Below are 16,101 nucleotides of genomic sequence, written 5' to 3' on the forward strand. Positions count from 1 at the left end.
ACCCAGTGATTTCTATGCAACCTGAAGCTGGCTCTCCCCGATGTCTGTCGACTTCATTACTGCTGATATTTAAGTCTTCGTATTGTTCCTTCTTCTATATTGAGTTATTACATTGAATGGCCTCTAATGATCGGAATGTGGGTAAGATAGGCTTGCACGTTATGTTCACGACGGCTGTTAGTGACAGGAACCATTCAGAAACTGGTTCTGAGTAACGTTTTGAGGGTGGGACCTCTGAGGGCGAATGGCAGGCCGAAGGCAGCTCCGTGTATGAAGCGGAGCTGATGATTGTGGCTGAAAGGAGGAGCCGATGGGTAGATCAACTCCTTTAACCATCTCTGATCAAAGAGGGGACTCGAGATCTCCCAGGCTGCACTTCATATGGTTGCTTCTCCTCAGGAGCCTGCACAGTAGGGGCTTCTGGGAAAACCAGGAGCCAAGGGAATTTGTCACATTTGCTCCATCCACAATCAGAGCCTTTCAAAGGACACCAAGCTTGCGCTTCCTTCGCTAATCACTTTTGGACATTGGTTATTAATTCTCTAAATAAGTTAGACACTTTCAAAATGGCAACCCTGAGTGCCTTCAATTCTTAATATAAACGCTGAGTGCCTTCAATTCTTAATATAAGAAAGTGAAACTATCTTCATAAGCTTTAAGAATTTAAAATAAACAACAAAATTCAAGTTACGTTTTTTGCTATAGAAAGTTTTAAGCGGGCGAAAGGCTCAGAAAAAATTAGAATATTTGATTTTGAATATTAAGACTTTGAAATTTTTTTAAAAAAATAAATGCATTTTTATGGGAAAGGAAAAAAAATAGTTTTGATATTGGAGACATAACAAGGTGACAAGTTCGGAGACATTTTTGAGAAATTGCATCAGGACCTTTAATCAATAATGTCAGCTGTGTTGTGTGTTCTTAGGGACGGTTTGTTCCCAGAAGAACTTGTTACAGAAAAAGATTTACAGCAATATTTATCTGAAAGCAACATGGACAACAATTTGTCATTACACATACAAAAAAAATCGGATGAGGCTTTAAAAATTAATACGAAATAAACATGCCAATCTCAAAGAGCAATTGGAAAGATTTCTTCTTGCTAGACCTATAAAAGAGGCTTTTTAACATTTTGGAAAAAATAAGAGACAAGGATCAATAATCTAAATGGACTAAAGAGTAAGATTATTTTACGCAAATGGAAAGAACAGAAACTTGGTTTATTTGATCAGGGTTAAAATGGGACATGTTATTTGGGGTGGGTGGTTTTTTTTTGGAATTTGCTGACATTTGGACTGGAAAAATGTTGTGTATTGAATTTGCTTACAATTGACATAGCACTTAGGCCTTTTCCTCTATACTGTAGTCATTTTATGTAATCTGATAGTATTTAAATTGCTTTATATCTAATGGTTGTTTTACTTAAAATATATGTGAGCTTGTTCTTCTTACAGGAGAATTTGTCCCTCTTGCTATCTTAAGTATCAATCTTTTGTTCATAGTAGGATACCGAGACCACTTTATGCCTTCTAAATGTGCATCTGCTGTTAAGATTTGAGATATGGTGAGAGTTATATCTGTTAATTAATGTTATCACTTTAGGGCAGTTTAGATTTTTTGCTAATACCCAGATTGGAGATGTTACTTATTGGATTTGCCTATAATTAAGAGTTATAGAATGAGGTGTTTTGTATCTGCTAATTAAGAGGAGTTGAAGAAATAATGAAATTGTTTATACTTGTCATGATTAAGGTGGGAAATCACTTTTTAAGGGGTTTTTTTCACCCTTTAATATTTTTTTGCCTTCTTGCACCTTTTATTCTATTTTTTTTTCTTTTCCTTTTTAGTTTGTATTATTATTATTATTACTATTGTAATTAAAACATCCTTAATAAAATAATTTTAAAAATGTTTTGAGGGTCACATTCCATTTTGATAAGGCCAAAGTTAAAGTAGCTAAGTATGTAGGTGTTATGTGTATGAATGCATTCGGAAATAATCAATAGAATTATTTGCATTTGCATGTCCTCTGCATGTCTACTCAGAAGTAAAAGCCAGGCCAGCCAGAAAAGTTCTGCAAACATATTCAAAATTCTTACTAGCTTCAGTGTGACTTCCAGTGAAGCAAGTTGTAACCTCTTTGTAGAAAGTAAACAAAAAACAAACCCTGGATGAATTATAAGCCACAGGTCTTTGTATCATTCCTTCTCCATTTTTCCATCCAGTACAAAGCTTCTATTTTCTTAGAGAAAATTTGGAGATATTGCTACTCAAACAATACAATCGATTTAGAGGTAAATCCAATTAAGTTGGATTATTATCACGTAAGAGAGTGGCAGGTTTTCTGCTTTCTTAAACAGAATTAAATAACACGAGCAGAATCGGAAAGCGCTGATTATATTTACAACTCTGATGCAGCTCCTGTAAAAAATAAATAAAAGCATCCTTCCCCACCATCTCCCCTTCTGACAACTGGCTTTACAACACAGCATCCTCGGGAATAACACATTAATGATGTGTGACTAATGCTGCAGGCATCAAGCCCTTCCCAAGGATTGCTAGGTTCATTTACCAATCGGCCTGTTCTATTTCTAGTCATTACTTAAGCTCTGAGGCCTCAGAGGCAAACAGAAGGCAAACAGGAACCTCATTCGAGTTGAGCCCGACTCCATCATGGGCTCCAGATAGCAGAAACTGCATTTCTTAAGGGATGTTTTTTGACATCCCAGTCTAGGCTTCCCAGGCACTTTCCAGGACTAACCAGACAAGACCTTGCTTAGCTTCAGAGCCCAAATGATATTCAGAGAGGTACTGCAGGTTGGAGGAGGGGAGCGATGAAAGATTACAGGAAGCAATTAGCTAAAGTTGCCAATTTACCATTATCGGGTTCCCTTTGCCATTAACCAACTATAAAGAAAATCGTGCTTCCAATAGTAGGAGAAAGATAAATTCTCTCTTGATAAATGGGTATCCGATGAACATGCCAGGGGCTCCGTAGTGGGACTCGAAGAAAAACCAGCAGAGATGGATCAGCCCAAACTGATCAAGGGACAGGTATTGATTTCAGCTGTTTGGGACCCAGGATTCTGTAGGGACAAGAGTTTGCTGAAAAACATCACTTTGAAAAATGCCACCTCAGAACATTTGGGCTGGTTAGTGGGCTTCGATTAGCTTATTACAGGGACTCAAAAAAGCCAGTCGACATTTGGTTAGCTTTAACCCAGAAAGAACTGAAGGTACAGGGTGAAACTAACCTCCCCCATCAGCCCTGACTTTCAACATGATGAGAGTTAAACCAGGGTGACCATTCATTCATATTCTCACTGCTAGCACAGAGATGATAACATGGAGAATCCTTGCAAAAACAGGGTTTTTTCTAGGCATGTTTGTTTCAACTTTCCTGCTTACAACATGGATAACACGGGGTGGGTGGGGGGGAAGGAAAGAGAGATACATTTCTCCCAACCCGCTATGTTTTTCAAAGGATATTTTTTCTCCAAATAATAATAAAAAAAGAAGACAGCTAGGTGCATTGCATTTGCAACCTCAGTTCTTTTATGGAAAGGTAAAACTGACGGGTAAGGACTTCTTTCTCCAGGGACACGAATGAAAGTTGGGCACAAAATGAATCTGTGTTGGGAGTCCCTATCTGCTTCCTTTCCCAAAAGCCTCTGAATAGTAGCAGCTCTTATTCCAGGCCTTATATGGGAAGCCATTCATTCCATTCACTGGGATGGAGGTAATATACCCAAAGCTTTCCACAATATAGGTTTATTATTGGTGACTTCTTACCAACACTTTCTCACTCATTTCAAAGTTTCAACTTGGCTTGCATTGTATTAGAACAGGGAAACAAATCAGTTCCTCCACCTTGTAAACAACCAGAGGCAGATAGAGGTCCGGCATCTGACAATTTCCTTAGTGCACAAGTTCACAAGGATGTGCGTGGGGGGGGGGGAGCGGGGGGAAGGGGACACAACATGGAAAGGAAGGGAGAATTGCAGGTCTTTTTGCCATGTGAGCTGCAATACTTGATCTGAAGCTGCCCCTAACTCTGTTTCATAGGTGGCATGAGGAATGAAGCTCTTGGGACCGATGGGATTTAACTGGAGGATGAACAAAGGCATTTGGCAGCCACGGAAGCCTGCAGAGATGCGTCCTCTCAGCTACACACCTTTCTCCGTCAATGGCCTTTAGTGAGGTAAAGTTCAGGCAGGCCTCTTCCTTGGAGAGGTTTACTGGCAGTCAAGTCAGGGGGAGAGGGGGTGAGTCAACTTCTTCCAGCCTTAGAAAGAGACTCATATTCATATTCCCATTCCCTGAAAAAGCCCAGAAGGACATTGCAGACGACACCAAAGCCATAGATCTTGGCCTACCCAGGTTGAATGAGGCTTGAGAGTAAGTCTGATGGTCACAAATTACACTATTATGACGCCCTTGAACTTTCTGTCTGGAAGTCACCAGTGGTGAATTCACGGCTCATTAAAGAATGATCTGATTCTTGAAGCTGCGGCTGAGTTCCTTGTGAGGAAGCACGATGGAGTTCAGGATGACCACTTCAGCGGGAATGGTCACATTGCATCCTGTTGGCGGGGTGGGGTGTGGGGAGAGGTTTAAAAAGGATTAGCTCAGAAAACAGGCTGGGGAGGAGCTGTAATCCCACAAGGGACTCCTGCTTAAAAAGGCAGGAGGGTCCCCACTGTTTATTGGGGAAGGGAGAAACAGGATGCAAAACTTACCCAGAATGGTGATAGATGGAGTCAGACGGCCATCTCGGAAGAGTGTCTCGCTGTTGATCTTTGCATAGGGATCGTTTGGATTGGGATCACTGGGGGTGCCCTCTACACGGGCCCAGCGTCCAATTGTGCTGTCCCAGCCGACAATGCTGTTAAGCACACATGTATGGTCCTATGGAAAAGAGAGTGGGGCATTCTATGGGGAGTCAGCCACACATTGCCCGGAGCTGCCAAAGTTCAGTTCTCCCACAAATCAGGCACACCGCAGCCCCTGCAACTTCTTTCCTTTTTGAAAGAACTGCAAACAACCGAAGCTTCCCAGGAAAGGCTACATCCCATGAAATTTCAGTGAACTTGTAGAAAAAAGCAAATTAAAAATCGGCTCCTTCCCAGCACTTGGGGCATTTTACAATTAATGCCTTATGTTACTGAACCACAGACTTTTGCTAGATCCAATAGAGATTATCCTTGGGTGCTGAAAAAGTAGTGCAGGGAACAACTCTCCAACAATTCAGTCCACGCATTTTAAAAAGAAACAGGCAAAAAGGACAGAGGCCAGAGGGGAAGAAAAAGGAGGAAAGACTTAGTTCATTGATACATCAGGCAGCTGGGAAGCAATTCAGCCTTTATGAATGCCCCCCCCACAGCCTGTGCAAAAGAGATTCCCGCCTCCAAAAGTGCAGTAGCAGACATTTTAAGGGCTTCAGTTCATTTCCTAAGACCCTTCATCTGATCCAGAGAATTGTAGGCCACAGAACCTGGGCCACTACATAGCGCTGCAGGCGATAGGCATCATCATCATCATCATCATCATCATCATCATCATCATAGTAATAGGCCCCTTGGGTGCAATCCCAAAACAACTAGAGCACCTCTTGGACACCATTGGCATTGACAAATTTACCATCAGTCAATTGCAAAAGGCAACCTTACTAGGAACAGCTTCCATTCTGCAACGATATCTATAATACTATCAATTCAAACATCCACATCTGCCTATCCCATGTCCTTGGTAAGGACTCGATTGCTAGACAAAAATGCTAAATCCAGTTTCAACATCTGGCTGACTGTGCAATGAATAATAATAATAATAATAATAATAATAATAATAATAATAATAATAATAATAATAATAATAATAATAATAATAATAATAATAATAATAATAATAATAATAATAATCTGTTAGCTTTGAAGAGGACCAACAAATCTCTTTGTTCATTCAGTGCAGTACTCTATTATAAACATTTACAGCACAGTAGCACCACCTGCTGGGCAGTAGAAAAATATGAAAAGCAAATACTCTAGATGCGGAATAGGACAACTTGCCACAAACAACTCACTATGGCCACCTCACCATGGCCAACTCACTGCGGGATAACCCATTGCAGGACAATTTATATCAGTGTAATTCTCATCCTGCAGTAAGTTGCCCTAGTTGTAGCAAGTCGCCTGTGACAAGTTGGCTGTGGTGAGTTGGCCTCAGCAAATTGTCATATAACCCTCTAGATGACTCGTTAGGAAAACCTGCTAGGTATAGCATTAATCCCAATGTAACATCCCCATGTGATACAAGGCAAGATTATCACTGTGTTACTGTATTAATACCCGATCTTTTCTTTGAGGTTTCAGGATACTGTAGGTTGTGATTCTCTCTTCATTTGTGCTTTTGAATAAGATTCCTCTCATTATGTGCTAACAACAACTTGTAGGTTGGACCAAGAAATAGGAACTGACCAAAAGACACCCAGCAGGTTTTATGGCTGAATGAGATTTGAACTAGGGTCTCCATGATTCCAGGCCATATTTCCAATGCTATGTTATATTGGTTCTGTGTATGGACCTGTCCAATTATAGTGGATTCCACCAATTCCAGGCAACATTGCTTACGGTTAGGAATGGCAACGGTTGCATCCAATACAAATAGTCCTCGTTTACTGACACTAATTAGGACCAGGAACTCCATTACTAAGTGATGTAGTCATGAGATGCAGGTTCATGTGACCATGCCAGCCTATGAAAGCATCTGTGGCAGTCCCAAGAGGCATTATTAGGCAAATCCTGTACGGCTGCAGCATCCCACGGTCATGTGATCACCTTTTGTGACTTCCTGCCAGCTTCCCCATTGACTTTGTTTGTCAGACGCCAGCAGCGAAGGACCCAAATGGCAAACATGTGATTGTGGGATGATGTGACACTGTAAACTGTGAGGCAGTTAACAGTACCAGATCGCAATCATATTTTAACTACAGGAATGCTGTGATAAAAGTAACTACTAGGACAAGTCTGGGTAAGTACCCCTCACCCAGTTCAGCCGTCGATTGCTGAACGAATGGATGTTAAACGAGTATGATCAGGCATGTAGTAGTCTGAGCAAAGCTGTGATCAAGAGTCTGGTGCAAAGCCTCTTATTAAATTTATTAATTTTTTTATGCCTCCAATCTCCCCTATAAGGCGGCTCTGGGCAGCTTACAGAACAAAACAAAAATAACTAAAATATTAAACCTACGCAGATTTAAGATGACAAAAACTATACTAAAACCAGAACTGAGAGAGGGACGGGACAACAATGCTCAGGAGGCATTTTTGTTGAGCCACCCTCGGTGCCTCCAGGTGGGACCATCTCAAAGCAGAATGTTCTAGCACTCGCAGCGCCATTTCACTCAACCTCTAACATATAAAGTGGGAGATGATGGATGATCTTTCCCCACATTTCTTAAACGGGACGCATGGAGAGGAAATGAAACTGGGGAAATGAAATTGCACTGTTTCGGAGAAGACAGGAGCTTTGTTTAATAACAGACCTGCCTTTCTTTTTTATCGTTTCGTAAGTGATCCAATATCTAAATCACCCCAGAACACTCACTAAGAAAACACACTAATATATATATATGCCTGATCATACTCCTTTAACATCCATTGGTTCAGCAATCGACGGCTGAACTGGGTGAGGGGTACTTACCCAGACTTGTCCTAGTAGTTACTTTTATCACAGAATTCCTATAGTTAAAATATGATTGCGATCTGGTACTGTTAACTGCCTCGCAGTTTACAGTGTCACATCATCCCACAATCACGTTTGCCATTTGGGTCCTTCGCTGCTGGCGTCTGACAAACAAAGTCAATGGAAAAGCTGGCAGGAAGTCACAAATATATATATATATTTAAGCATCAATGGGGCAACGCTTCTATAATCAGTGAAGACACGGCTATAAGTAAGAATTAGACTGAGGGGTTTGCCGTATGCTAAATAATAAATAAATAAATGAGGGATAAGGATTTAATTTTCCACAGATGACATGCCATTATTTGACTTGCAGGAAGTTTATGGGACGCCCAGCAACAATGATATAAAACGACTGCATAAATATCAATGCTAAAAATGCAAGTCATGCAAATGCCAGGTTCTGGCCCACGGGATTTTCAGAAAACACCTACCTGGAGAGACGCTCCGTGCAGAATGATGGATTCACGTACTCGCACTCCTGCACCAATGGTCACTCCTTTCCCAATGGAGACATTGGGGCCCAGCTACAGGAAAAAAAAACCATGGGAAAGACGCCAGTGGTCACTGACCTGGCAGGCAAGAGTCTCTCCTTAGCCCCCAGGCTTCTTCTGTCCTCAGGGGCAAAGACAGGGACTAAAACCTCTAAAACCCAGCCCGGCCCCACACATGCTAAAGTGAGGGTGGTGAGGGGGATTCTTTTTAAGAAGTCTCTAAGTGTCAGCTGAGGCTTAGCCCCCCACCCACCCACCCTTTAAACCCTCTACCAGTGCTTTTTAAAATCCTATTATTGGGAGGGGGAAAGGGAGGGGAAAGGAAAGACCAGTCATCACTTCCTGTCAGCACTTTTGAGGTAATCAAGGCAAGAAACCAAAACCACGAGTACTAATACCTTTATTGCGGACCTGGCCAGTCTGAAAGCACTTCTTCCTTTCCCTCCCTTTTACTACTTTCCAGAGAACTAGGAAGCTCCCTTCTGAGGCGCTTTCCCTGCCGGTTCCTTCTGTGAGCTGAGATAGTTTTGGTCTGAGTTTGCCTACACTCCTCTTCCTCATGTCTGCCAAGGTTATACTCTATTACACTCACACCCTCCCTCCCCAATCCCCTCAAAGCATCCTTCCCTTAATACTGCAATTAAGCTTGAGGGGAAAGAACTAATTTGTTTATACCAGGGGTAGGCAACCTTGGCTCTTTTATGACTCGTGGACTTCAACTCCCAGAATTCCTGAGCCAGCTGTGCTAGCTTAGGAACTCTGGGAGTTGAAGTCCACAAGTCATAAAAGAGCCAAGGTTGCCTACTCCTGGTTTATACCCATGCAAGCACACACAGCTGTAAATAACCTATTTGAGCACGGGGTGGGGGGGTGGAGGGAATGGCAGGCCTACCAAGACACTGTGACCCTGGGTCCTCATTCTTTTGTGGGAAGCAGCAGGTATCACCCAACCCACAGACTTACCACAGCACTGGCATCCACCGAGGCCGTTGGATGAATATAGACATTCCCTGTATGGAAAAGCAGCAGCAATTACTTCTGCTCTCCTCTCTCCTCCATGAGACATTTCCATTCTTCCGAAGGCTTTGCTAGAGGAGGTCACCTGCTTTACAATAGGGGCTTTCCAGCTCTAGCACTGAGTTATTTGGTGATCCCCTGGACACACACCTCTCAACATCACTTCTGAATGCCTTTCCCCACACAGGGATCAGCCGCTAAAATTACCTCACTACTGAAACTTGTAGCAAAGCAAGGAAGGTTCTTGCCAGAATGCTCAAGATTTTGGAACCAATTATATGGGGAAAAGCGAGACAATTCTCCAACTTAGGTAAAAAAAAAAACACTTTCAAAAACATTTCATCCAAAACAATCCAAACAACAATGTAGTATTAATAAATGAAACCCCCTCTGATCCCCCCAGGATCTGAGGAAAATATGCCAGACATTTTGGAGTCCTAGGACAGATATGATAGCTTAAGAAACTGATCTGCTATTATGGTCCCTCCAGCAAGACATCTACAGGACTGATGGAGCTGGATGAGAGGACAGCTTTACCCATAGGGACGACCAAAAGTGTGTGCCTTATTCCCGCCAACGGAATGTATTGCTGTTTTTGCCTCACAGTGTAATGTGGAAGGAGGAGATACCTCGGATGGTGGGCCCACCAGGATGGTTCTGGGCAAGTCTCTCCGGATGACACTGGCTGTAGCAGCTCAGATAAAGACGATTGGCATAGATGGCAGAGCTGGCAAAAAGAACATGGGAGCTATTATGTTTGGCCCCCAATTCTCAAACATCACACTTTACCTGTATTGCCAGCCTCATGTAGACAAAACAAGAAATCAAATGACTCTGATCAGGAACGAACACACACACACACTCAGTTATAAGAAAATGACATTCTACCTGGCACAGTATCCATATTTATATTCAAAAATTCAGATTTTCTTTCTTTTATGCTGGGGTCCTGCCATTTATCTGACAAGCCACAGATCTAAACCTGATGGATGCTAACCTACAAAACCAAGGCTTCAGTTAAAGTGATGCACATCTTAATTCATTTGGATGCTCTTCCTTTTCTACAGAAGATTTAGACAAGAAGCAAGAGAGAGATTTACAGGGGCAATATACAGCCCAGGAAACAAAATGAGCAGCCAGGCTCACCGTCTCTCATCTGCTCTGACTTGCTACTTCAAACAAAGGGAATGGTTTCTCTTACCACTGCAACACATATTTTTCATGGGCGCATTCTGAAGTCTCTCCCTCATTTGCATTATCTGCATATTTGCTCAAGGAAGAAATAGTTCAGTTTTATAAAACCCAAAGTTGTGTACAAGGCAGCTGAGTCAACCCTGTGTTCACAGATACACTCGGCTCCAATTTGCAACCACTGCCTGTCCACTTCATGTGCCACTGAATACAGGGAATCCTTAACTGATAACTACAGTTAGGACCAGAATTTCTGTCGCTGGGCAAGGTGGTTGTTAAGTAAGTCGCACCCAATTTTTACAACTTTTTTTTCCGCTTGCCATAGTTGTTAAGCAAATCACTGCAAAGGTTAACTGAATCGTGCAGTTGTTAAGCAAATCCAGCTTCCTCCATTGACCTTGTTTATTGGAAGCCAGCTGGGAAGGTTACAAACGACAAACACGTGACCCCAGAACACTGCAGCCATTGTAAATACACGCCCATTGCCAAGCGCCTGAATTCTGATCACGTAAGGGTGGGGATACTGTGTCGGTTGTAAATGCAGGGACTGGTTTAAGCCACTGTTTTCAGTACCACTGTAAAACTTCAAATGGTTGCTAAATGAATGGTTATAAGTTGAGGACGACCTTGTATGAGTCTGGGAACCGCTACCCCCTTGGGTGTCAAATAAAGCCCCTCCCTCTTCCTCACCCAGCAGATTTGATCTGGCTCCAGAATCCTTCCGTCCTGTAGGCAAAGAGGCGCCCCTGCCCAGCAAGGCCTGTAAAGATGTCTTGCTCCAGCCGGATGGCTTCAGCCCTTTGCCAACCGTTTGTGTTCTCCTCTCTGTGGGAATGAGACAAAGACAAGCTGAGGGGCAGCATATTGCTTCCTAGGAAGAGAGAGAGAGAGAGAGAGAGTACATATGCAACCAGAAAATGAAGCTCTCAAGCCATAGGAAGAATGAATTTGGGAGCAGCACAACTTCCTCCAGCAATTGGGAAACTGAAAAAAAAACACAACTAGATTTCTACCTAGTGTAAGTTCTACGGAACCAAAATGAACATCAATGACTCTTGAAAAATGCACATGCAGGATGAAGGGAGATGGACACTTACCCAAGGTACGAATACCTGCATGAGGGCAAAGGTTGGCAGGAAGAGGAGATGAACAGAAAGAGAGAGAGAGAGAGAGAGATGGTAGATGAGTGACCTGCCGTTATGCAGAGCAGGAAGGACCCAAACGTAACACTGGAAAGGACACTCACAAGAGCAGCTCCTGCTGGCTACGTTGGAAGACTTCCCCAATGTGATGGAAGATGGCTGGGGTAAATAGGTAGATGCCACAGTTGATGAGCTCGCTCACAAAAGTGCTGGGCTTCTCCACATAGTGCAAGACCTGGAAAAGGGGACATAGGTGGAAGTGACAAGAGCCTTGCCAATGTTGTGCACAGTGCTGAAAAAGATTCCTGGGATCTGGCATGCGGAAGGCAGGCCTTCCCTTTTCGGCTCACTAGTGGGCCCTGCCTCCTTCCCAGCCACCCCCCCCCCCCGCTTCTGCCTGGCTTCCTACCTTCATACCTCGTGTGTGTCAGCATTTGCCACAATACAGCCATAGTTCAGAGACTGCTTCCTATTGGCCTGCAGAAAAGAAGATTGGCATGGATGCACTGAGGGGACAGAAACATCGGAAGCTTCTGGGAGGTTTAAAAGAGGATCTTAAGGCCCCAGGCTCTCCTGCCTGGTACCCTGGGATTCCCCAGTTAACTGAGCCTCAGTCTCCCAACCACTCCCTCATGATTGACCCAGTTTGGGAAGGCAGGACTGTCTCCTACCGTGGTACCCAGCATGAGGAAGCTGTCGGAACTGCCACGCTGACGATGGAAGGCAAGCATCTCTTCGAGCGGGAATTCAGAGCAGACGTCAGCATTGAGCACAAAGAAGGCTGCAGGATTACCTGAAAGGATCTGGTCACGGAAGTGGTAGATACCCCCACCTGTGCCAAGTGCTGCATATTCCTGGAGATACCTACAGAAATTAGAAATGAGATGGCCATCGGAGCCTCCTACTTTCAAATACTGGAAGCTTATAGACTGACTACTTTTTATTTCAGGATAATCTTTCAAATACTACATCTATTTCATCTAACATGAGGCACAGTCCTCAGTCCTTAGGGGAAATTACATATGGATACATCCAAAGGAATGAAAAACTTGGAATCAACTGGTAAAACAAAATTCAGCTCCTGAGAGTGATCTGGCCTAGCATATCTGGAAAGGCTTAAGACAAGACAGATTGAATTACAGCTGTTTGCAAATAAGATAACAATGTATTGGCCAATGCAACAGGGCATTTTTTTAAAAGGCCAGACTATGCAGAACCGGTATGTGAGCACTGGATTTTTTACATTTTTCTTTACAATAACCACTGGCCACCCACCTGATAGGGATTTTGAACTCTTGCTGGGCAGACACCAGGAAGTGGTTGAGTGCCTCATTAGGTTGATAGAAACCAATCAGAAGAATCTCCTTCATGTTGGGTACCTGTTAGAAATGACATAGCTGACTTCACTTTCCTGCGTGCTTCATTGCCTGACTATGTTTGCTTAAGGTAAGGCAACAAACTGACAGGTGCTGCCCTGCCCTTCCAAGTTTAATCGGAATAACCCCCTTACCTTAGTGCATGCCTCAATGTGATGCTGTATCATGGGTACCCCTGCCACTGGGAACAAGGGTTTGGGCACTTCAAAGGACAAGGGCCGAAAGCGGGTCCCTGAAAAAGCAAGGCAATTCCACAATCAGGAGCCAACTCTCCCCAGAATTTGCCCTTCTTTTGGCCTGGCAATCTTCTGCCAGAAGCAGAGAACAGACAGTAAAACACCAAGGGGATTACAAAGTGGGAAAGGCATCATTGCTGGAAAAATATATATGCATCTTTTAGGTAGTTCTCAAAGAAACACGGACAGGATTGTGGAAATCAGTTCTGCACTCCACAGATTGCCCAGCATTTTAGGGAGCCCGTTAACCAAGGGGAGCCTATCCAGCCAAAACTGTGAAGAAGGGTTGAAGAAGCTGGGAATGTTTAGCCTGGCACAAAGAAGGTTCGGGGGAGACATTACAGCCATCTGAAGGGAGGTCCTTCCGAAGAAGAGGCCCAGTTGCCCTGGACAGGAGGAAAATCAGGGAAGAATAATAATAATAATAATAATAATAATAATAATAATAATAATAATAATAATAATAATAATGAGGATGATGATGATGATGATGATGATGATGATGATGATGATGGAAGGGACCTTGGAGGTCATCCAGTCCAACCCCCTGCTCAGGCAGGAAACCCTATACCATTTAAGACAAATGGCTGTCCAGTATCTTCTTAAAACTTCCAGTGTTGGAGCATTCACAGCTTCTGGAGGCAGGTTGTTGCCCTGATAAAGGGTTGGGGGATACCGGAGGCAGAAGTCAGCTAAGGGTCAAGTATACTCTTACACGTAAAAGCAGCTGGCTAAAGGAACACGTCAAACCCGCACATCGTAGGCTTGTTTTTTGGGGGCGCGGGGGGGGGGGCAGGAGAAGAGATTTCAGCAAATTGTGGACTCGCTTTTATTTCTGCAAAGGGGCTGCTCTACCGCCTCTAGCCCAAATGGGCATCAGCTTCCGGACGATGTCGAGGGGTATCAGCTCACCTTTCTGGGGACCCCCGATTAGGATCACGGCTTTCAGCATGGCCCACTTGGGTCTGGGGGGCGAAAAAGACGGTGTCAGATAGGCTCCTCGGCACTATCCCTAAGGCAAGACCCGCGAAGCGAGTTCACCCCGCTGGGACACGGCCTTCTGCTTCCGAGCACGTGAGAACGCCACGTCACCGGTTCCACCTCCTCACGGATCTAAGCTCAGACTCCGGGCGGAGTCGCAACCTTAAAGCCGCAGGAGAAGAGGCGCGGAGAGGGAGAATCGGGATTCTCCAGCCGAAATGCTAGGAAAGCGCAAAGCCTCCGCCTCTTTTCCCGCTCGCCGCCGCCGCCGCATCCCGCCTTTGCATTCACGTCCCCGCGAAGTACCGGGGCCGCGGCGCGACTCAGCCCGAAGCCCCTGCCACGACTCCAGATGACCCAAAATGCAGTGCGGGCACTGGCTTCGTTTCCACTACTAGCCGTTTTCGGGTTTTATTCCCTTTGGCCTCGACTCCTGGAAACTCAATAAACAATAACCCGGGACTACGTAGGTTTTGCCTGTTTCTGACTTCTCGTCTAGCCTGTCGATTTGGGGCTTGTCGGTGATTCCCCATCCCAAACATGTATCAGGAATAACCCTACTTAAAATGTTTTGGACTCAGCCAAAATAAGGTAGATGATGATGATGATGATGATGATAATAATAATAATAATAATAATAATAATAATAATAATAATAATAATAATAATAATAATAATAATAATAATAATAATAATAATAAAAAGTTGGAAGGGACTTTGGAGGTCATCTAGTCCAACCCCCTGCTCAGGCAGGAAACCCTATATCATTTCAGACAAATGACTGGCCAGTCTCTTCTTAAAAACTTCCAGTGTTGGAGCATTCACCACTTCTGGAGGCAGGTTGTTCCACTGGTTAATTGTTCTAACTGTCAGGAAGTTTCTCCTTAGTTCTAGGTTGCTTCTCTCCTTGACTAGTTTCCATCCGTTGCTTCTTGTCCTGCTTTCAGGTGCTTTGGAGAATAGCTTGGCTCCCTCTTCTTTGGGGCAGCCCCTGAGATATTGGAACACTGCTATCATGTCACCCCTCACCCTTCTCTTCGTTAAACTAGACATACCCAATTCCAGCAACCGTTCCCTATATGTTTTAGCCTCCAGCCCCCTAATGATGCCACCTGCTGTAGATTCCCCGTTCAAGAGGACTGATCAGGTTGACCTGGATCAAAGATGACACTGTTGGGTTTGGGCAGATTTATTTATTTACTTTATATCCTACCTTTATTATTTCTATAAATAACTCAAAGCCACGAAGTTATCTAATTACTTCTTCCTTCCTTTCTTCTTCTTCCTCCTCCCCTTCCTTCCTATTTTCCCCACAACAGCGACAACAACCCTATGAGGTGAGTTGGGCTGAAAGAGAATGACTAGCTGAAAGCCAGCTGGTGCTGATTTCTGTTGCTGAACTGGGGAGCACAATGAAGAATTGCTTTTCCCTGGATTGACTTCTCAGCCTTACAAGGTCAGGAAGACATAATAGTTTCCAAGCATGTGCAAATGGCTTTTCCTTCCCATGTTTAGCACTGAAGACAGATAACTGCCACATGTGAGATTGGGGGAAAGAGGAGAGGCCTGCAGCAGTTCTAGATGTGAGTCTGCTGTGTCCTTTTTCTAGGGTGTTTCTTGCCAAACTCTTATACACACACTCACACACACACACACACACACCCCAATAATTTGTCCATCAGCATTCTAAGGATATTTTCAGTTCTCAATGTTCTTGAGCTACCTCACTTTATCCCCAAGTCTTTAGCGGCTTGGAATGATGGTGAAATATTTGGGTTTCAGTGGGCTTCCTACTACAGTGGTGGTCAAAATTGTGGAAACCTTTTGGGAAAAGTGTACAGTAGAAATTTATTTATTTATTTAATTGAATTTCTATACCGCCCTTCTTCCGAAGGACTCAGGGCGGTGTACAGGGCAATAAAAG

General features: G+C 43.7%; 1 protein-coding gene across 2 annotated transcripts; it reads right to left on the reverse strand.

Annotated features, from left to right (window-relative positions):
* Positions 1-872: 872 nt before the first annotated feature.
* On the reverse strand, positions 873-14,646 carry GMPPA (GDP-mannose pyrophosphorylase A). 2 transcript variants are annotated; one of them, XM_081341116.1, is made up of 13 exons: positions 14,109-14,646; positions 13,095-13,192; positions 12,860-12,963; positions 12,256-12,448; positions 12,002-12,061; positions 11,689-11,819; positions 11,540-11,554; positions 11,133-11,267; positions 9,881-9,978; positions 9,198-9,244; positions 8,175-8,267; positions 4,740-4,908; positions 873-4,583 (listed from the first exon to the last, which is right to left on the reverse strand). In XM_081341116.1, the coding sequence occupies exons 1-13, from the start codon at positions 14,146-14,148 to the stop codon at positions 4,483-4,485; spliced, it is 1,284 nt and encodes a 427-aa protein (XP_081197242.1). In that variant the 5' UTR covers positions 14,149-14,646; the 3' UTR covers positions 873-4,482. The 2 variants fall into 2 exon arrangements, with proteins under 2 accessions (XP_081197242.1, XP_081197243.1); XM_081341117.1 differs by lacking the exon at positions 11,540-11,554.
* Between the last annotated feature and the right edge of the window lie 1,455 nt (positions 14,647-16,101).

The sequence above is a fragment of the Vipera berus genome (assembly GCF_964194415.1).
Source record: "Vipera berus genome assembly, chromosome: 1".
Lineage (NCBI taxonomy): Eukaryota > Metazoa > Chordata > Lepidosauria > Squamata > Viperidae > Vipera > Vipera berus.

Coding starts and splice junctions, on each gene's coding strand:
- GMPPA (XM_081341116.1), bottom strand. CDS start 14,148: ATGCTGAAAGCCGTGATCCTAATCGGGGGTCCCCAGAAAG. Junction 8,268..9,197: donor CGGTGGATGCCAGTGCTGTG/GTAAGTCTGTGG, acceptor TTTTTCCTGTAG/CTGGGCCCCAATGTCTCCAT. Junction 4,584..4,739: donor TCCATCTATCACCATTCTGG/GTAAGTTTTGCA, acceptor CCCCGCCAACAG/GATGCAATGTGACCATTCCC.